We start from the raw sequence: 22,456 nt of genomic DNA, 5'->3' as shown, positions 1-22,456 counted from the left end.
AGAGGACCGGGGTCCGCTGGGACCTGGAGAGAATTTTCTGCTGACATGAGTCCCAGAGGGAGCCACAAGGAACCCTCTTCCTCCGGTGTTCTCTCGGAAACGATGGTCCAGCCTGCTTCTCAAGTGCGCACAAACCATATGCTTGGTTCGAGTCTCCATAGAGGATCCTGAAGCTGGCCCCAACCCAGTCTGCTCTGAAGGCATCTGGAATGTTCCTGTCAGCACATCTAATTTGAAAATGGAGACCCCTTGAGCAGGAGGCTTTGTGGTGACATCCTAAGACTCTGGGGCTGGGCGGGAATCATGGTGTGGCCGTGTGGCCTCAGCTGATACTTGACCCCTCCTGGCCTTGCTTCCAGGCTGTGGCTGGATCACCTTGGCCGTTGCCTGTCAGCCCCCACCCACCCCCTCCTCTGAGCTGACAGAGGACAAGGTCCCTGTCAACCATGCTGCCATTTCTGCCAGCATTTGTTGTTTCTTCCTTGTTTTTCTCCTGATGAGGTATGGGAAAATTCCCCAGAGTGCGGGGGTGGGGGCTTTCTGTGACGGGCAGTGGAAACAGGGGTGGGGACCAGATTTCAGGGAGTCCTACCTGGGGACTCATCACCCCCCTGAATGCTTTTCTGGGTAGCTTCTTTGAGAAAGTCAGACTTAGCTTTTCTTCCTGGGGTCGGCTCTTTTTCATGCTCACCCCACACTTGTCCCCACCTGACTCCCAAGGCCAGCCGGAGGGAGGCTGCCTCTCCTGTCCCACCTCCTTCTCCAGGCCACATGTGGTCCAGACCAGGCTTCCTCCACCGCCCCTCCCCCACTCTGGTGCACAAGCCCTTGGAAGTCTAGCCCCTCCCACCCCATGCTCTGTTCTGGCAAAGTCAGGGTTGGTTGGTAACCCCCCACCCCGGCAAAAGCCACACTCACGAAGGTGCCCTGTAGCCCCAACTCCTCAGCTGTGGCTGACCGCCCCTGCCCCGCCTCCACCCAGACCCAGAGAGAAAGTCCAGCGTGCTGCGGGCCAGAGCTCCCTGCTGTCCCCGGGCCTCCGTGTCCCCACCTGTCGGACGAGCTCACCCCCCAGCTGCCACTCAGGCTCAGTACATGTGTGAGGGAAGAGGTAGCCTCGAATTTCTTTTGTGCTTCCTTCCCCAGTGCTCCCCCTGGGGTCTGTATGGGCCTCCTCGAAGCCCGTGTCAGATTGGGATTGTCTGTATGCCTGTTCCCGAGGGCCACCTTTCCAAGGGCCGGCCTGCCTGTTTCTTTGGTGTCGTCCAGCGCTTAGTGAAGAGCCGGCAAAGCGGGTGCAGAGAAGAGACCTGGGAAGGGCCCCCGAGTCTGCGTTGGGGCATGTGACGGGGGGGGTCTTGGGGGGAGCCAGCGACCCACGCCACGGGAAGAGCGTGTGAGATCTAGCTTTGCTTTTCTTGCCAGAAAGCTAAGGTGCCTTGACTGGTTTCAAACCACCCATCTTGGTGTCAGAATGGTTTCCTCTGCTGCTGAAAAAATTTTTTTTTGAATTGAAACTTTTGGAAAAGGACCTCAAGAACTCCTGGACCGATTGGCGGTGTAAATGTTCAAGTACAAAGTGGCGCTTAGCAGGCCCAGAGCTCCCCAGACCGTGGCCGGGGTAGAGATGCCGCGTTTCAAGACAGTCCTCTGTGCACATGTGAAGCCCAGAGCCCCGTGCACGTGCCAGAACTCTCCAGTCTGGGCGCCTTCCACCCACTGGTGTCATCGGCCCGGCATCGAGGCCCGGGCCTTGTGGGTTCGCTGTTTGAGCTCCTCGGTTCAGACCTCTGCTCCACCGCTGTTCAGAGACGCCCGGAGAGGAGGCCACGCCGAGGCTCCTCCTTCACACCCCCGTTGAAGCCTCATAGCCTCCCACCCCGGGGAGTTGCAGGAAATCTCTCTGTGTCCCCAAACTGACGCCTCGCGTTGCCTGCCTTGGTTTCCTGCGGGCAGGGCGACTAGTTTCTCTGAGGTCCCAGGTGGCAGTTCAGGTCAGACTGTTTCTCAGTGCATGTGACCCTGGGTCAGGACCGGGGGGCGTGCGTGTCCCTTCCCCGCTCCCGACCGAGACACGGGCTTCTTTGGCTTCTGCCGGTTTTCACGTGCACGCCACGCAGCCCCCGCCGCCCCCCCGCCCCCAGCGCACCCCAGCATTGCATTCTCCTGCACCCCGACAGCGCGCGCGGCAGGCGCCCTCCTCGCCCCCCCCCCCCACCCCCACCCCCACCCCCACCCCCACCCCCAAGTGGCGGCTCGCAGCTTCCGGGCCGAGTAACCCCACCTCCATTTTCCTTTGCAGTTTGGCAATGAGGAGCAGCAACTCGCGTGGGCCAAGCGGGAGAGCGAGAAGGCGGAGCAGGAGAGGCTGGCGCGGCTGCGGCGGCAGGAGCAGGAGGACCTGGAGCTGGCCATCGCGCTCAGCAAGGCTGACATGCCCGCCGCCTAGGCGCCCGGCCCCGGCCACCGGCGCGGGCGGGACGGCCGCGGGGGCGCTGGTGCAAAAGGAGAAAGCTCGAGTCTGTCTGTACGCACGCACGCACACACAGTGGCCCCCGTTTCACGTGGTGACGCGTGGCCGCCACTGTTCCGCCAAGGACTCGCGGGTCAGAGGGCCTCGGGCTCGGGGGGCTCACCTGCGCCGTGACGTCCCTGTTGAGCGGCGGCACCCGGTTCTCCCTCCGCCAGGAGCACAGGACCGTGACTCCCGGCCTTTCGTCTCCTGCTCGCGCCGGCGCCGGGGCGCCCCCACCCGACGCCTCCCCGACCCCCCCTTCTGAGACAGACATCTGGGCGGTGTCCGCATCCGTTGTATAAAATTCAGTTCGAATGGTTAATATAAAGTATTTTAATACAAAACACAATCTTTCTTTCCCTTTCATTGAAATGTTATCTTCCTGGCTTTAACGTTCACACGTGGTATCCCAGAGGGAAACCAGCCCCGCGGTGGGCGGAAAACAGATGGAAGGTTCCTGTGTGAATCCTAAGTGCTTGAGTGGCTTCTAGGGCCACAAAGCCACTTTGGGACGTTTTCAGGGTCGCCCTGGCTCCCCAGGGTCATTGTCACTAGAGGGGGCGGCCCTTTGTCAAGGCCCCGCAATTTGAAAAAAAGAGCCCTGTGCCGTTCGCTGAGGCCTGGTCTCCATCGGGGGCGAGGCCGCTGGGCAGTCCGAAACCCATAGTCAGAATCGGGAAACGGGACAGTTTCCCCCTAGGATGCAGCTGTGTTCCCCTAGAACGTTCCGGAAGCTTGGATGTAACTGTTGACAGGACGACCTCAGGAGTTGCTGAAGATATTGCAGATCTGCCCCCTGCTTTGCTTCTCGCTGTCCCCAGGGAGACGAGACCCACCCCCCCTTCCCTCCTCCCCCCCCCACCCCCCACCAACTTCTTTCAGATAAAGATGATAATAACTTTCGAATCTGAGCTGCCTGAGCATAGCCTGGGAAGAGCCTTTATCCAGAGAAAATGCAGCAGAGAACCTCTGACCCCCAAACCACGCAGGTTCGGGAGGGGATGAGATGGGAATGTCAGGATCAACCATTCCGGGAAATCTCAGGGGACCCAGCCCCAGCCCCTTATGGTAGGGTCAGATTCTAAGACCCTTCTTTGGAAAAGTTCCTTTTCGGTGTTTGTTGTATATCTCTGGGCCAAGGTCTCTGCCTGCTCCCCTTCCCCAGCCAAGGCAGGGCTGCTCACCCCCACCCCCCTGCCTGCTGCTTCTCAGCCCCCCTGCCCCCCAATGCACATGCTTTATCACCTCCAGGGAATCATTCTAACAGACGTATTTATTTGCTTGTTCTTACGCTTTAGTAAACTTTACTTCTTAGACCCAGTTTCAGATTTGCAGAAAAATCACAAAGATAATGCAAAGGGGTTCCCATAAACCCCTAACAAATTCCCCTGTTTTTAACCTCTTGTACTCATAATGGTACATTTGTTAGAACTAATGAACCAATATTGGGAAATTAAATCTCCCTTTTCCAGGTTACGGACGAGGGGCCCCCGGGGTCCTGGAGGGTGTGGGATTCCCTGGTGCCCAGGAGACCGCCTGGCTTCTCTGTCCTTGGCAGTGACGTGGGTCTGGGGCCTCGCACGAAGCCTGTGGGCTTCCTGACCTCTGAGGGGCGTGCCCCCCATCCTCTCTGGAAGAGCCAGCAGCTTCCAGAATGTGGCTGGAGGCGATTCCTCAGGCTTCCTCCCCTCAGGTGGCAGTCACCGTGTCACTGCTCCCCAAGGTGGTCACAGCTCCGCACGTGGGCATGAGGTGAAACCCTCTCCGTGTTTGCAATGATTCAGCTTCCATCATTTTGTTTCAGCCTCAGAGCCACCTGGCAGGCGAGGCAAGGCGACCGTGCATTTTCCTGGTGGGAAAACCGAGGCTCTGCGTCTTGTAGTCATTTGCCCGGAGCCTCAAAGCTCCAAAGCACTGGTGGCTCAGCATTTTGCCGGTCTTGGAAAAGGTGCTTTTTCACGTATCCACTGCACCTAGGAAAGGCACAAAAAGAGTCTCTTTACGTCTTAGAAATGGAGGACCGTGCACTGAATTAGGAGCTCTTACCCAGGGAGGTGCGATGGGCTTTAGGGAATCCTCGAACCCCTGAGGTTGCATTTGTGTATTTTTCTTGTTTATGTGGAGGGTGTCCGTGATGTTTTCATTTGGTTGTTAAAGGTTCCCAGACACCCCGCCCCCCCAAAAACGGTTATGAGCCAGTTTTAAGTCCCATTTCCTTTCTCCCCAGCCTCCCCCCCCCCCCACACACTCAGGGATGCTCCTACACAGACACCCAAAATCAGCCTCCAATCCACCGATCCCTCCCCGCTCCCGTGGGCTCGCTCTGCCTCTTCCTCGGCAGGGAACACGCACACCCTTTCCTAAAACACAGAGTATCCAGTTCGAAAGCATTTATTATGAGAATCTCCAAACATAGTAGCGGCGAGAAGAGCACGGTAAACCCCCGCATACGCGTCGCCCGGTGTCCCATCCCTTTGCAGCCAGGCTTTAAGGCAGTTCGGTCACGGCATCATTTCGTCCTTCCCCATCCAAGTACGCGTCGCTCAGAAAGGTGGGCGCCTTCTCACGCAGCCACCAGGCCATGATCACGCCTAAAGCTAAGGGTCATACCCTCCCTCCATCCAATCACATCCTGCATGTGAACGGCAGCACCTCTGATTTCGCAACATCACTGATGTGCCGCCCGATGGCTGGAAGCCTTTGGCCCCTTAGCAGGTGCCCCGCTCTGTTCAGGCTCCCACCTGTGCTGGCTGCTTCCCCACCTCCTCACCGTCCAGCCACCCAGCCCCGGCTGCCGCGGGACCGGCACCCAAGGGTCCAGGATACCCGGTCCGAGCCGCCTCCTGCAAAAGGCTGGCCGATTATCTGCCACTGAAATGAAATTGCATCTTCAAAGCCCGTTTCATTTAAAAGGACATCCTAGTCCTGGAACAGTTGTGGAAAGCTATTTTTAAAACAGGAAGCGTCTGAGAAACAAAGAACCTGCCTCTTGAAATAATGGAGTAAATATTTCTGCCGCCTTATCAGATCTGGTTCCTTTTGAAACATGGTACTTTTGTTGTTGTTTTTTTTTCCCCCAAATTTTCCCCAGTAAAAGTTACCAGGAGCCGTACAAATTGTATCATGAGCTGTTGTTGGAAAAACATAAAGGGAAATGTGATCCTTATCACAGACTTATTCCAGAGAAATTACGTGATATGGGCTTGCATGTTTATGTTTAGTGGGTTTTTAAATATCTCTTTGATTTGCTCTCCAGCAGCAGTATGCTCCTGCTTCATGACCTTGGGCACACGCTACCTAACTGTTCTGGGACTCACTTTCCTCCTTTGGCAAGGAGGTCGGACCGGACGAAGACCTTTCTAGCTTTAAAAGTCTTAAGATTATGATTCAAGTCTCTAGAAAGGCACACGTATTTTAGGAGTTCAGGTAACAATAAAGAAGAAAACGGAAACCATCCTGCTGGCCTCATCTTTACTTAAAATGTTTTGTGCACCTATAGGTAACGATATCGTATTATGATCACCAAACATGCTAAGAAGAGACTAGAGCTTAATTATTCCAACCACTAAAAAGGAATTATGATTATGTAATGCAATAGAGGTGCTAATTCTTGCTAAATGGAAATCGTATTATAATACCTAAGTGTATCAAATTAACGTGTACACCTTAAATTTACGCAGTGTTGTAAAAATTTACGCAATGTTATATGTCAAATGTATTTCAATAAAAATATTTTTCCATGCCTTAAAAAAATTGAAAAAAAATATTTTTCCACTCTTGAAAACCATTTGATAGCTAAGGGAGAAATGCTAGCTTAAATAACTAGTGTGTGTGTGTGTGTGTGTGTGTGTGTGTGTGTGTGTATACACTGTTATATATTTACTACACAGGGCACCTGGATGTCTTAGTTGGTTGAGCGTCCAACTCTTGATTTCAGTTCAGCTCATGATCCAGGGCTGTGGGATCGAGCCCCACACTCAATGTGGAGCCTGCCTAAGTTTCTCTCTCTCTCCCTCTCTCTCTCCCTCTGCCCCTCTTCCCTGCTCTAACTCTGTCTGTCTCAAATAAATACTTACTACACATACGATTATATATAATTGTAGTAGTATTGTATATATTATTAGTCTGACCTATAATAGACTCTCATGTATAATGATAATACTATTATAGCATATAGAGTCTATAACATGTCAATATCAAAATATTGTGACAAGGATATATATCAATACTATAATATGTACCTTATAAATTAAAAAAAATATTTTATGAGAAGCCTCAGTTTAATAAATGAGCAATTCTGTGACCTGGCAATGGTCTTCCTACACTGACCTTCAATCTGGGGGTAGAGAACCCTTTCTGGGGACCAGAACATAAGGGCTTTTCAGATAATGGCCTGCAGTGAATATTGTTTCTTTGTGCTCGAGACAAAGGGCAGAGTTTCCATTCTGAGAGCCAAAAAAAAGACCCAAGATGAGATGTGGCCATTGTTCAGCCGTAAACACACTTTTTAAAGGAAGTGGGGACCCTGGTTCTAAGAGAACAGCATGGTAGACCGGATCTGCGATTCCTTTCCGGTTCTAGATCCTAGGATAAGAGTCTTCTGGCTTCTCTTCCCCTAAGGGAGACCAGAGAAGACCCTGAGGGGGGTGAAGAGACCATGGGTGGGCTGGGAGGGACACAGCCTTGAGTCGGACAGACTCGGTGTAAACCCAGCTCCCCTCTCGATAGACCCGGGGAGCCCACACCATCCCTTGGGACCATTTCTCCTCCTCTGTAAAGTGGAGAGAATAACATCATCTCCCAGGGCTGTTGTGAGAATCCATGGCAGTGTTCTCAGCACATTCTAGACGCTCAAGGTAGAAAGCACAGAGAGAACAGTAGCAGTAGTTGTTTTGGCATCTATTTTTGTTACTAACTGTGGTAAGGAGAAAAAAAAAAAACCCACCTAACAAAATGCGCCATCTCAACGATTTTTACTGTACGATTCAGTAGTGTGGACTCTCTTCGCGTTGTTGTGCAATAGCTCTCTAGAAGTTTTTCATCTTGCAAAACTGAAACTTCATAGCCATGGAACAACAACTCCCCGTTTCCCCTCTCCCCCAGCCGGTGGTAGCGGTTTTTGTTATTACTGATTCAGAGGGCTCTTATTAAAGCAATGGTCGCCACGATAGGGATTGCCTTGCACTTCGATAGCAGGGGCTCGTGCCTTCTAGGTCTGCTACCCAGGAACGTGCGGAGAGCTAACTCTCGTCTATACCGGATAAGCTACCACTCTGTCGCTGAGTATGGGAGGCTCGTTCCAAGGGAAATTGGTGTGGGGTAGGCGGGGAGCCGGGAGGCCCCTCAGACCTGCTGTTAACTTTCCCGGAGATGGTACGGAGGCCCGTGGAGAGAAGGGGGCTCCCGTGTCCCGAGTGCCTTGGGCGGACCAAGTCCATTTTCGGCCCACAGACGGGGAAAATGGTGGTTATGTCCGAAACCAAGAGGCTAGCGCCGACTCAGAGGCTTGGCCAGGGGGCTTTCCACTTGAGGAGGACAGATGCCATTGCCCTTGGAGTGGCACTGCTGGACTCTATCATGAGCCTGTCACCACTTCGACAGTGGTTATTTTTATAACCGACAATGAGACTTACTGGAAGTGGCCTGGCATTCATAGCTCCTGCAGTTAAGTCTGAGGAGTTGGAGGGCAATGGCCCCGGGGACGTGGTGGTTCTTCAGGTCCTTGACAAGGACGATCCCACAGAGCAGATCCCTTCCAGCCCCGGAAGCATTCCGGGGATCCCCAGCCTTCCACAGGGCTGATTCTCTCTGGACATACGCTTGAGGCCAACAGAGCCATCGCACTCTCCTGTCCTACAAGTCCTCTGACCCTCATAGCTTACCCCAGCCACCTTGTCACCTGCGCCTGCCTGGCCCTCCCAGGAAGGAGTGCGTCTGGCCGACTGCAACGGGGGGCGGGGGGCAGATTCTCCCATTTTCCATCTTCCCTGCCACCTTCTTGATTTGTTTGAGCTTCTCGGTTGCCCTTTTTCTCTCAAGCATTGACTGGGCCAAGGAAGATGGTTCATTTAACAGAGGAAATGACTAGAAACTGATTTTCAGCTGCGGAGGCTCCTTTCACGCCTAGAGCACATCCTACCCCTCGCAGACATGTCCCTGTCCCCCAGGCCCGTGCCCCAGCTTGGAAGGAAGCCCTGCGGGGCAGGGGGGGGGGGCATTTTTCTGATACTTTGTCTTCAGGCCATTGGCCATATTTCTAGCAACTCTTTTTCTCTATCTTTTGCCGCCTCTCACATCCAACCGTCCGCTTCGAACCCTGTTTCTGCTTAAATTGTCTTGCTGACTGTACATCCCAATCCTTGGGGCGGTGCCCACATGTATTCTCCGAACGAAACCTTTTCTTGGGAAGCGTGGGTGAGCGAACAAGCAGGAATTGTTCCAGCGGTCACCAGCCGGTGACAGACTCTGGGTCCCCCGTGCTGCCGCGGACCTTCTTGGGGGGACGCGGGGACCCCCAGACAGATGGGAGGCTTTGGCAAGGCATCTGTAAGAGCGTAAGTCAGGCCGTGAGACTCCTCCCCTGGCCTTCGTGGAGGGCCTGTGGCAGCTGTGTAACTCGATCCAGAACATTCTCCCCGCCTGTAGTCAGTCCAGTGACGCAGAGGCCATTCTCAGTGAGTCACCTGCCTCCATTACCTGAGAGTCTGGTCTAAGCCCTGGGGCCCGGGGCACCCTTACCGTTTGTCATTTGTAACTTTCTCTCGGGAGCCTGAGAACCATCCCAGGTCGACCTGCTGTATTTCTGTAGAAACCAGATGCCCTCAACTACGGTTGTATTTCCAGAAACAGGAAATGCTGCCAGCAGCCAACTGTACTTTGAATCAGATTTAATTCCACAGACTTTTACTTTCACTCACGTTGTTCTGGACCAGGGGCCGGTAGGCTTTCTGTCAGGGATCGGATAGTACATGGGTTTGGCTTTTGGGGCCGGATGGTTTCTCTTGCAATTACTCAAGTCTGCCATTATAGCACAAAAGCCGCCTGAGAACAGACAGCATGTGGCCGTGTGCCAATAAAACTTTATTTTACAAAACCATTTGGGGGGGGCCACATTTGGCCCTCGGGCCATAGTTTGCCACACCAGATCTAGGGCCTGAACTGGGTACTGGGGAGGCACTGGGGAGCCAGACATTTTTTCTCTGCCCTCATGGAGCTCCAGCTGAATTTTTTTTTTTTTTTTTAATTAGGGTGGAACACTTTCTGATTTCTCTGTAATTTGATTTCTATCTTTCTCTGGGGTGCAGGCGGCATTACTTGGAAGAATAAAAATTAAATGCTACATTGTTTGCCGCACTATGAAACCAGAGGTCCCCCTCCCTGTTTCCCCGCAAATCTTAGAGTCAACGTGGTCAAAAGGAAATTATGTGAAATAAGAATGGCTCCTTCTGTGAGTCTAATGATAACGTCAAGGTCATACCATCGTTTTGATTCCCCCACTGTCTACATTAGGGGCTCTCTTTCCCATCTTGACTGAAGGCTGACAAATGCATGGGCTGAAAAGAATCTTTTTTGCTTTTTTTTTTTTAAAGTTTATTAATTTTGAGAGAGAGAGAGAGAGCACGTACGCGCAGGGGTGGGGCAGAGAGAGGCAGAGCGAGATGGAGAGAGTCAATCCCAAGCAGGCTCTGTGCCGTCAGCTCAGAGCCCGATGCGGGGCGCCATCTCACAAACTGTGAGATCATGACCTGAGCCAAAATCCAGAGTCCATTGTTGAACCAACCGAGCCACCCAGGCGCCCCTGAACAGGATTTTTTTTAAACCCTAAAGTGGGAAATCCGTTGTTTTTTCTGAAAGTCACTCAAGTATCCAGTTACACGTGTTAGCGGAGCTCTAGGTAGCATTACCTCGTGAAATGAAAAAGGGGTCTGAACTCACCCCTTTCCGTGTATCTGTTTTCTGTTGTTAATAAAGGAGTGACTGTTCCGAGAGGCTGCGGGTCAGTCCTCTGCTGTTATGTCTGATTTCCCAAATGCTATGTTTATTTATCACATCGCGGTAAAACACACAGCTATAAAACTTACCGTCTTAACCATTTCTCAGTCCAGTCGGCGGCCGGTGAATTCATGTCGTGTAACCATCGTCACCATCCAGTCTCCAGGATTCTTCATCCTGTGACACTGAAAGTCTGTCCCCGTTAAACACAAATTTCCCATCCCTCCCCCAAATAGCAAAAGACAAATACGACGTAGGGTCGTGCAGTATTTGTCTTTCGCGTCTGGCTCAGTTCTCTCAGCATAGTGTCCTCAAGGCTCATCCGTGTTGTAACACGCGTCAGAATCTTCTTTTTTAAGGCGGAGTAATATTCTAGTGCACGCGTGTGCGCGTGCGTAAGTGTGTGCGTGCGTATCCTGTCTTGTTTTCCATCCATCCGTCAAGAGAAGAGACACTAAAAAAAGACCAAATTTTATGTTACACTCACAAAAGAATTTTGTGAAGAAGGACAGCATTTTATAATGGAAGCCTCTATTCCCATTTTCTTCTTTCAGAAAATAATTTTGTTTTTATTGAGGTAAAATATACATAGCATACAATTAACCACTTAATTAAGGGGCAATTGAGGGGCACTCGGTGCATTCGCAGTGTTGTGCGACCATCACCTGTAGGTCCGGAACATTCCCGTCATCCCAAGGGACACCCCCGCTCCCCAGACCCCTCCCCTTGCCCCTGAGAACCACCGGTCTGTTCTCTGTCTCTATGGATCTGCCTGTTCTGGATGTTTCGTGTTAATGGGATCCCATACCGTGTCGATTTGGGTCTGGCTGCTTTCACTCGGCACGATGTTTGCAAGGTTCATCCCCCTTGTAGCGTGAGCTGGTGCTTCGTTCCTGTTTTTTAATGGCTGAATATTACTGCCTTGCGTGGGTGGATTATTTTGTGTATTTACTTATACTTTGATGGGCACTTGAGTTCTTCCTACTTTTTGGCCATTGTGGATAATGCTGCGGTGAACATCCTGATTGTTTCTTGAACCAGCAAGCCAACAACAGCAACAATAGTAAGAAAACAACTGCCGGGGCATCTGAGTGGCTCAGTTGGTTAAGCCTCCGACTTCCGCTCAGGTCAGGATCTCACGGTTCATGGGCTCCGGCCCCGCGTCGGGCTCTGTGCTGACAGCTCAGAGCCCGGAGCCTGCTTCGGATTCTGTGTCTCCCTCTCTCTCTGCCCCCCACCTCAGAAATAAAAACGTTAAAAATGTTTTTAAAAATTGCCAAAACTTTGCCTCCAGGCAAAAGTCCTTCAGGAGCCCCCTCCCCCCCCCCCACTTAAAAAGGCACCCATGAGGGACCCACTCATACTCAAGAAAGGACTAGTGCAAGGTCACCCGCACGGACACTCTCTCTGGGTGCTTCCACTGGGCATCTCAGACTCTTCCCGTGCAGAAGTCGCTCAGAGTGGACGGTTGCCTTGGACATTGGGATTGTCCCCAAATGTGGCAGTGCCCCCCACCCCTAGTCCCACGTCGCAGAGACCCCGGATTAAACACAATGAGTGGGCTTGCTCCTTTGAAGTTCCACCATCTCTCTCTTCCTTCATGGAGCACCTACTCTGTACCTCACATAGGGCAGGTCGGGTCCATCGGAGGGAGCCCCGCCAAGGCACCTGCTGAGGCCCCCCCCCCTTTTTGCAGCGGAGGAGACGAAGGCCAGGAGCCACAGGGTGACAGTGGTGAACCCAAGAGCCCAGTTCAGACCTGCCCAACGCCCCCAGCCCCTGCTTTGTCGCCAAGGGCTTGCGCCTCCAAGTCACCCAAAGGCCAGACCCGGGCAGGCAGGGAAAAGCTGGCCTGAGGGCTCCTGCAGGGACCTGCGCACACACGGGCAGAGGGTTGGTGGGAACCGGCTGTGCTTGATGTAACAGCTTCTGAGATAAGAAACCTTTCCTTCGACAAACCTCTGTATGACTCAAAACGAACCCACGAGCCCCCGGCAAGCTAGCCTAAGTCACCCTGGCCGTGCTGAGGAAATGAGACATCAGGATGTGTTTGAGGTTTGGGGTTCAACGGAAACACACCGGGAATGTGGAGAATTCTGCCCTGGAGAGTCGGGATTGGAGCCACTGGGCATGTTTGAAAGCCAAGGGAGAGATGGGGCTGGCCGGATTCCTCCTTGCGCTGGAACATCATAGAACCCCGAGGCCGCAGACGTGGGGTTTGGCTGAGGAGTCTTTTAGACCTGGGACAGTCCCCACAAGGCCAACTTAGGGTCAAGGTTGAAATCGGGGGTGACCGAGGCAGAGAGCAGTCAGGATGTGCTGGAGAAGGCAGGACGGCAGCGTGTAGAACCTCATCTGGCATTTCGCGGGTGCAGAACTATTTCCTGAATGACTGGGACAATTTAGAGCCGCGTGTCTCAAAGTGTGGCCTGCAGGCGGCCGAGCCAGAGTCCCTGGGGTGCTGTATACCTGCCAACTTCTGGGCCCTGCCTGGGGTCCTCCAGATGGGATTCCGTCTATGCTGGGGGACACAGAGGAGGGGACAGTACCGGCTGAGCTCCCACCGTGTGGCATGAAACGATTCTCTGATTCGCTTTTCTGACCAGCCCAGGGGGACATTTGGCTCAGACGGGACCGGGCGGCTGCCCGGGGCTTTGGCCAGGAGGAGAGCGCCAGAACTGGGGTCAATCTGGGCCACAGACTTCAAGTCACGTCTACACCGCACCCTGCACACTACCTACCATCTTGACCTCTCTTGGGGTCAATAAGAAACCCTGTCATCTCAGGAAACCCTGGAGCTGGGGTTTTACTCCTTCTGAGTAGCAGGAAGCAGAATCGCTACCGCAGTTCGTGGTGCTGACCCTTCTGCAGCCAGGCCCCCTCCTCATGCACACCCCTCACCCCTGGCTGCTCGGACCCAGTCGAATGGGGGAGCCGGATACCCATCCCAACCACCCCCACCCCCACCAGCCCTGGTTAGGTCAGTCTGCGTGACCGTGGGCAGGGCTCCTGCTGGGGGAGTCGGGGCAGGCTTCCCGGTGGAGGTGACACTTGAGTTGGGCCTTGAAGGGTGGACTGGGTTTGCCGCATGGACACACGGGAAGGGCTTTTCCACATGAGGAACAGCCTATGCAAAGACTGTTGGGGAGGAAGGAGTGAGGGTGAGTCGGGGTAGGGTCAGGGGGACCTTGGAGATTAGGCTTTGAGGTAGGGGGTGTAGAGGCTCAGAGGAGGGAGATGTGGCTGCCTGTGAAGGGCCCGGAATGCCCAGTGAAGAAGTTTCTAACATATTCTAAACAAGCAAGGAAGGAGTGTGACCGGATGGCTGGGGCGGGTCTCAGAAGCCGATCCCCAGTGAGGTCCCCACTGCCAGCCTTGGACCCCTGAGGATCCATTCTTGGGGGCTGGGGGGTCACCTGTGTGAGTCGGGGCAGGCTCCCACTCTGGAGGCTATGCCTCCCCCCCCCCTCCGCCAGGGACTATGGGAAGTCCCCAGGGACACCCAGAGACCTCACGGGCTCTCCAGATCTGCAGATGAGGTGAGTCTCAGGTATACCCAGGCCCCTCGTGCAGGACCCAGATCTGCCCCCCGCCGCCCCCCCCCCCCCCCGCAACATGGAAATCCAGCTCTGGAACTCGGGCCCCCCCCCCCCCTCCTTGGACAAATCCCTCGCTGCCGGGATGCCCTCCCGAAGGCTCCAGACAGGTTCTCCTGCATTATTGTATTTATTGTCCACGTATTTCTGAGTCTGCCAGATTTCTCTCTGTTTTGGATTTCTACTTTCATTGCGTTGTGGTCAGAGAACATACTTTGTATCATCTCCATCCTCGCCAGTCTACTGAGGTTGGTTTGGTGGCCTATCCCGGGGATAAAAACGATTCTGCTCCTCTTGGGTGGAGTGTTCGAGACGAGCCTGTTATATCCAGTTGGTTTATAGATTCTCTGTGCTTGAAAATAATTTTTTAGAAAGCTGGTGGGGGGAGAAGGGAGGGGGAAAGGCTTGTCAATAGCATGTTCTGTTCATGCTGGTCTGGGTGAAAACAGAGTCGAGTCCTGGCAGGCAGCGTGCTGTTGGAGCTCGGTGGCTTGCCCGGCTCCCCTGGCATTCGTTTTCGTGGCTCCTGAGGGCCGAGGGGCCCGGGAGGCCTGGCTGGCCTGGCCCTCTGAGTGGCCTCCCCTGCCTCCGAGTGAGCGCGGATGCCGCTGGCCCGCATGAGGGCCTGGGTTTCTGAGTCCTGGCCCAGCTCAGGCCCTGGCCCAGCGGAGGGTCTCCGGGTCTGATGTGGCCTCCGGAGGAGGCCGTCCTGGGACGCCTGGGGCCCCGGCAGGGTGGGAAGCTGCCTGTACACTGCAGCCTGCAGGCGGATCAGGGTGGGCAGGCGGGCGTGCCGGGTGTGAGTGGCACCTCGACCGCAGGCCCGTCCAGCTCCCGGGGTACAAGCTCTGCACAGCCTGGGCTGCTGCGAAAACCTGATTTTGGGGTGGCCCCGAAACTGGGCCACCGGCAGCGCCCGCCCCCGTGGTGGTTCACAGAGGAGGAAGCAGAGAGGCCCAGAACGTGGCCCACGGGAGCTGGGTCCTGGTGAAGAGCACGAGGTGGGGAACGGAGACCCGGGCCCGCCGGGGGGCTGGCTGGCGGCATCTGGATCCCCTGCTCAGCAAAGAGAGAGCACCTCTGAGCAGCGGCGAACACAGCCTCGAAAGCGAAAACGGGGGAGTCAGCAGCTCCGCTCCTGGGGAGATCTCCCGAACGGTTGAGAGTAGGGTCCTGTGCACACGCGTGTGCACAGGAGTGTTGTTCACCATCGCCAGAAGGTGGGAGTCACCCGAGGGCCCGGCGGTGGGGAGCAGGCGAGCAAACTGGCCGATCGGCACAGTGGAGTATTACGCGGCCTTGAAAAGGGAGGGGCCTTCTGCCCCAGGCTGCGGCGTGGATGCGCCCTGAGGACGTTATGCTGAGTGAGCTAAGCCACACACGCAACGGGACAGACACTGTGTGATGCCACTAATGTGAGGTCCCCAGAGGAGCCCCGGTCGTGGAGGCAGAAAGCAGGTGGTGGGGGGCGGGGGCCGGGGCTGGGGGAGGGGAGTGAGGAGTTGGTGCCTGACGGGGACAGAGTTTCAGTTTGGGACGATGGCGGCGCTCTGGAGGTGGGCGGTGGGGACAGGGGTGTGAGTGAGCTTAAGGCCCCTGAGTTGGACACTTAAAAATGGTTCAGGGGGGGCGCCTGGGTGGCGCAGTCGGTTGAGCGTCCGACTTCAGCCAGGTCACGATCTCGCGGTCCGTGAGTTCGAGCCCCGCGTCGGGCTCTGTGCTGACAGCTCAGAGCCCGGAGCCTGCTTCGGATTCTGTGTCTCCCTCTCTCTCTGCCCCTCCCCCGTTCATGCTCTGTCTCTCTCTGTCCCAAAAAAATAAATAAATAAATAAACGTTGAAAAAAAAAATTAAAACAAAAATGGTTCAGGTGGTTAGGTTTACGTCACGTGTATTTTACCACAATGACAAAATGAAGAAAACGAGGGATGTGGGGGAAGACGGTGGGGTGGTGGGGGTTGACAGAGCTGGAGAAAGGGCGCAGGCTGGGGGCAGGGTCTTGGCAAGACCCCTGTCCCATCCTCCTTGGTCTAGAGGGGCTAGAATGGGGGAGGGAGGGCGTGGCTCCCTGAGTTGGTGCCAGCCTCAATTTGGCTTCTGCCCCCCAGGAGCCCCCAGTCAGAACCAGCCAGGGACCAGGGACCCACCCCCCGCCACCCACCCAGGAATCTGGGGTGAAAATGCTCAGGGAACCAAGAGAAGGGCAAAGAAAGGTATGAGGACTCTTCCAGCTGTGGATCGTGTCATAGACACGGGCCGGGCATAGAGTTGATGGTCACTGCCTGCCTTAATCCCTCTGTGGCTCCCCACTGCCCTTCAGTCCTGCAGCCTTGGCTCATCCCTGCCTCTTCCCGCGCATCCTAGTCAGAGCCACCTCCTCCTTCCCAGAAGCCCCCCATGTGCGGCCAACTCCCTCACCCCTCTCCCTCCCAGGTGGGCCAGTCCGTGAGCGCCAATATTGGAGGCAGGACACTTGGGTGTCCCATGAGACTGAGGGCATCGGTCATGCCGTTCCAGAAGGGCAGGTCTGCAGAGACCTCTGGGACAGGGTGGGCACTTGGTCTCAGCCCTGGGGAGTCTGGGTAAGGATTTGGGAGGTGGAACACTGTGGGACTCTTGCCTTTTTCTTGCTGTGTGATCTGGGGCAGGTGGCTCCCCTCTCTGAACCTCCTCATGCATCCCTCACCTCCCGGCACATCAAGAAGTTCATCTGCGGGGCACCTGGGTGGCTCAGTCGGTTAAGTGTCCGACTTCGGCTCAGGTCACGATCTTGTGGTTCACAGGTTCGAGCCCCATGTCGGGCTCTGTGCTGACAGCTCAGAGCCTGGAGCCTGTTCGGATTCTGTGTCTCCCTCCCTCTCTGCCCGTCCCCCACTTGTACTCTGTCTCTCTCTCTCTCTCTCTCTCTCTCAAAAATGAATAAAACATTAAAAAAAAAAGTTCCTCTGCCTCCCAGTTCCACATGGTTGGGTAACTTGCTAACGTGTGGTCAGGCGCAGAGGAGCCAAATCATTTGAAAGAGGTCACCACATACGTATTCAGCAGGATGAGGGCATTGAGTCCTCCCTCTGTCCCAGGGGGTGGGTGAGGTCAGCTGGATGGTCAGGTGTCTGAAGGACAAATAGTTGCCGGCCATGGGAAGAAGAAGAGGAAAAGAATCTCCAGCTGAGAGGATCGCCAAGTGCAAAGGCCCTGAGGCAGGGCTGAAGGGCATACCTGTTTATTCCCAGAGCCACAAATGGCCACAAATGTACCCTGCCCCAACCTCCCTCTCCTCCAAAAAAGAATTGAACTCGGTGAAGTAGGGAGCATTGAGACTCGCCTCCTTCCTCTGTCTCCCTCACGAAATGGGAGTGAACCTGGCCTTCCAGGCCCACCCAGCTAAGGGAAAACCCTGGGTTTCAGAGTGGAGGGTCCTAGGATCAGTGTATGACTCTGGGAGACACCTCTGGGCCTCCGTTTCCTCTTCTGCGAGGACGAGATGATGCTCTGAGAGGCTTACAGGTCTAGGGCAGAAAGGATGTGCTGGGGGTCAGTGAGAGGGCCACTTGCTGGCAGGCACAGAGCAGGAAACAAAGGTGCTGGGGATTGAGACTCCAGAGCCAGCTTCTTCCACCCCCCTGCCTACGGAGGGCCGCCCAGGGCCCCAACCCTTTGTCCGGTGGCCTCCTGTTCTCACCCGAGGATCTGGTTTCTGGCTTCAAGGCTGCAGAGGCGACCCCAGTACAGCTTGGCTTTGTTGCTACCGGTGGCTACGGGAAGAATGTGCGAATCAGCATTCCAGGCTCAGGGGGCAGCAAATGCAAAGGTCCTGAGGCAGGACCAGAGGGGAGCGTGTTTGGCTGACAGTAAGGAGGTCGGTGTGGCTGAGTGAGCATGCAGGAGTGGGATAAGATGGGGGGGAGGGGGCCCTCAGACCACAATGAAGCCTTTGGGTTTATTCTAGAACGACGAGAAGCTACTGGAGGACACCGTCTGATTTTACGGGGGAGACAAAATTGTCCCCAGTATGAGGCCCGTGTAGAGGAGCCACTGGTCCAATGGCCTTGTTTTAAGATGGGGAAACCGAGGCCTGGAGACACTCAGCGACTGCCCACTGCAGAGGCACCCCAGTGGGGAAAAACCTCCATTCCAGGCAGCCCCAAGTTCAAGGCTCAGCTCCTTCACGTGGACAGCGGCCTCGCCTCCCCACACCTCCATTCTCCCACCTGTACAATGGGTACAAACTCCTGGGAGACACTCATCACAGGATGTGTCTCATAGAAATCCCACCCCTTGCCTCCTGTCTATGGAGACTTTCAAGCCTTTTCTTTTTTTTTTTTTTAACTCATGTAAGACATATATAATAAAAAAAGTTTACCATTTTAATCACTTCGAAGTATACGATTCAATGCCATTAGTTGCATTTACTGTTATACAACCATCCCCACTGTGTCCAAAACTTGTCCGTCACGTCAGATGGAAACTCTGTCCCCATTAAACACTGACTAACTCCCCAGCACCCACCATCTACTTTCTGTCTGTATGGATTTACCCACTCGAAGGGCCTCGTATGAGTGGAATCGTACCGCGTGTGATCTTTGGAGTCTGGCGTCTTTCACTCGGCATGATGGCTTCAAGGTTCACCCACCTCGTAGCGTGGGTCCGAGCTTCGTTCCCTCTTGTGGCTGAATCAGAGGTGGACCAGCTGGCTTCATCCGTTCAGCTGTTGATGGACATGCGGGTTGTTTCCACCCGTTGGTGGCTGAGTCCTGTGGCTGTGAACACGGGTGTACAAGCACCTGTTTGAGTCTCTCTTTTTAATTCTTCGGGGTCTACGGCAAGGAGCGGAATGGCTGGGTCACGTGATTGCTCTGTTTCGCTTTTTGGGGGACTGCTCCCCGCCCCAGGCCTCCTTTTGTTGCATCTTGTAGCATCTCAGGGGACTCCATGCGCCTCCAGATACTTGCTTCCTGACTCTGTTTCTCCCCGTCTGAGACTTTCCCGGAAAATAAGCTTTCCACGATGTTCGGCTGGAAGTCTCGAAGGGGCTCACTGGGGCCTCCAGGAACCACGATCGTACGTGTGGAGGAAGACGCTGGGAGCTTGATGTGTTTCAGCATGTAGGCTTTTCCAGGCACGGGTAGGAGCTGTGACGTCAGGCTGACCAGGGTTCGAGCCCCGGCTCCACAACCTACCCCTGCAAGGGACCCAGGCTAGCCTTCCCGCGGTGAGCCCCGTTTTCTGCATCTGGAAAACTGGGGTGGCGATCCTGGCCCCTCCCCCTCTCGGTGGGAGGGCTGAAAGAGAGAACTGGTGGAAAGTGCCTGGGATTTGGAAGCACCTGCCCCAGCCCTTGCGCTCAGTTCAAGTTCGCACTGGGTTAATCACTCAACAAACTTGTTGACATCGGCTCTGGGTGATGGCTCGAGGCTGAGTCACTTCTGACTCACTGTTGCTTCCCTAGGACTCAGCTCACTGGGTGCATCTGCTGAGGGAATGAATGGGAGAGACAGAGAGAGAGGAGGGGAAAAGGGAGAGAGAGAGAGAGAGGAAGGGAGGGAGGGAGGGAGAGAGAGGTGGGGAGAAAGAAAAAGAGACAAGAGACACAGAGACAGATGGGGTGGTGGGGCTTAACCCAGAACTCAAATCCACGCACCAGGTTGCACCAGGGGGACACTCGCGGCGCTGGCCACACCCGAGTGCTGGGCACTGTCCTCACCCTCCATCCTGCCATCCTGTCCTAAGGGCATCTTCACTTTCTAGACCAAGAAGCAGGCCCGCGAGGCAGACATGGGGGCTTTGGTGGCGGAGAAGACTTTTGCCCAAGCGGTGGTTCTCACCGCGGGCGGTTCTGTGCACCCCCTCCCCAGGGGACGCTCGGTGATGTCGTGACTGAGGGGCTGGGGTTGCTACTGGCACCTGGTGGGTGAAGGCCAGGGATGCCGCTCGACACCCTGCGGCGTCCAGACTGGCCCCCGACAGCAGAGAAGGATCCAGCCTCAAAGGTCGGTGGTGCCGAGGGAGAGAAACCCTGTGTCAGTTATTTGGAAAAGGATCGGTTTAGGTCCCCACTCACACCACACAGCAGCATACGTCCCAATCGATTAGATGACATACACCGGGTCGGTCTTGTTATCGCCTCTCCCCCTCAGTGGGTGTATTTATTTATTGCTTATGTATTTATTTATTTATTTTTATTTATTTTTTTTTTAATTTTTTTTTCAACGTTTATTTATTTTTGGGACAGAGAGAGACAGAGCATGAACGGGGGAGGGGCAGAGAGAGAGGGAGACACAGAATCGGAAACAGGCTCCAGGCTCTGAGCCATCAGCCCAGAGCCCGACGCGGGGCTCGAACTCACGGACCGCGAGATCGCGACCTGGCTGAAGTCGGACGCTTAACCGACTGCGCCACCCAGGCGCCCCTGTATTTATTTTTTTAAATGGTTTTATTTTTGAGACAGAGACAGAACCTGAGCAGGGGAGGAGCAGAGAGAGAGGGAGGCACAGAATCCGAACCAGGCTCCAGGCTCCGAGCTGCCGGCACAGAGCCCAACGCGGGGCTCGAACCCACCAACGGTGAGATCGTGACCTGAGCCGAGGTCGTACGTTCAGCCCACGGAGCCACCCAGGCGCCCCCAGCGGGTGTATTTATTTTATTTTTTTTATTTTTAAATTTTTTTTTTTTTTCAACGTTTATTTATTTTTGGGACAGAGAGAGACAGAGCATGAACGGGGGAGGGGCAGAGAGAGAGGGAGACACAGAATCGGAAACAGGCTCCAGGCTCTGAGCCATCAGCCCAGAGCCCGACGCGGGGCTCGAACTCACGGACCGCGAGATCGTCACCTGGCTGAAGTCGGACGCTTAACCGACTGCGCCACCCAGGCGCCCCAACCCAGCGGGTGTATTTAAACGCGTGCCGTATCGGAGGAGCTCAGAGAGTCATAAAATTACAGATGCAAAGTCTCTCAGGTGGCCGCGGAAGCTCTAGCCCAGTGGTTCTCAATCTGGGGTGGGTCTGCACCCCCAGGGGGCACTTGGCAATGTCTGGAGACATTTTTGGTTGTCACAGCTTGAGGGGATGTGTGCTGCTGGTGTCCAGTGGGCGGGGCCAGGCACGCTGCTAAACGCCCCACAGTATACAAGGGAGCCACCGCGACACAGAATGACCTGCCCCCAAAGGTCGACAGAGCCATGGTTGAGAAACCCTGTCCTCAGCACCCACCAGCTCGGCATGGGTCCAGGCCGTTGGAGCCACCTGGCCCTGGTGCCCCCCTGAGCCGTCTCTGGCTCGCGGCCTTGGGACTCCCCAGGGCGCTGCTGGGTCTGGGTGCTAACTCAGCTTTGCCGATGGGGCAGGGTGCTGAGTCAGGGACTCACCTTACCCTCTGAAAGCTCCCATTTCCTCTGTTTCACACCGTATTCTGTCACCAGCCCGGGTGCCCCGGGCTCCCTGACACACAGGAAACTCCCGGCAGAAAAACAGCTCTTGTGCCCTTCCCCCACCTCTGGAGTGACTCTTGGGAGATCACTCTGGCGATGCCTAAAGTCCCCGCCAACCTTCATCGCTTCCAACCCCTTTACCCACCTCCCCAGAAGACAGTATGAAGCATGGCCAAGTACGTGTATATGCTCTGTGCTTGTCTGCATGAGCAATTTTTGGCACATCTAACGGAATAGTATGCAGCCATTTAAAATGGTAATAAAAACACATCGTGGAGGACAAAATACGGAAAAATGGTTTTAACCTTGCTTGGAAAAAGAAAAGTGGGGGGGGGGGGACATGCTGATCCTTGCAGCCATGTGAAAGCAATTCGACCACTAACCAGAAACCCCTCCCTCTAAACACCTTTGATTGCAATCAGGTTGTAGAATGCGGGGTAAATTGTTTTTCTTTCTTTTTCTTTGTTTTGATATTTAATATTTTCTCAAATGGATGCCAGAACTTCTTTTATGGAAAGGAGAAGTGTTGAGGTGCTCCGTCTTCTTACGGCCATTGGAGATGGGGCCCCGCAGTGAGATTTTTTTTTTTTTCCCCTACTTTCTGGGTGACATCTGCCATCAAAGCTTGCTTCCTGGGACGGGGCCACCTCCTTGCTAATAAAAGCAATGAATGTTGATCTTTTAGGAACGAGGGTTCCAGTTCTCCCACTCGGGCGCTGCTGATGTTTGGGGCTGGATCATTCTCTGTGGTGGGTGCATCATCCTAAGCTGTTTAACAGGGGCGCCTGGTGGCTCCGTCGGTTAAGCATCCAACTCTTATTTTTTTTTAAATGTTTATTTTTGAGAGCATGCGAGAGAGACAGAGCATGAGCAGGGAAGGGGCAGAGAGAGAGAGAGAGGGAGACACAGAACCCGAAGCAGGCTCCAGG

The 22,456-nt window shown here is 54.6% G+C and overlaps 1 protein-coding gene across 11 annotated transcripts in view; it reads left to right on the top strand.

Annotated features, from left to right (window-relative positions):
- EPS15L1 (epidermal growth factor receptor pathway substrate 15 like 1) overlaps positions 1–2,864 on the top strand; it is a 98,450-nt gene extending 95,586 nt beyond the window's left edge. For all 11 annotated transcript variants that reach the window (XM_045492415.1, XM_045492405.1, XM_045492402.1 and 8 more), the window contains one exon: positions 2,303–2,864. In XM_045492415.1, coding sequence (XP_045348371.1) covers positions 2,303–2,449 — 147 coding nt within the window. In that variant the 3' untranslated portion in view covers positions 2,450–2,864. The remainder of the gene's footprint in view (positions 1–2,302) is intronic.
- The last annotated feature ends 19,592 nt before the right edge of the window (positions 2,865–22,456 follow it).

Source organism: Leopardus geoffroyi, chromosome A2 (assembly GCF_018350155.1).
Source record: "Leopardus geoffroyi isolate Oge1 chromosome A2, O.geoffroyi_Oge1_pat1.0, whole genome shotgun sequence".
Taxonomy (NCBI): Eukaryota; Metazoa; Chordata; class Mammalia; order Carnivora; family Felidae; genus Leopardus; species Leopardus geoffroyi.
The sequence above is the reverse complement of the archived record's forward strand: the minus strand, read 5'-3'. Positions and strand labels throughout refer to the sequence as shown.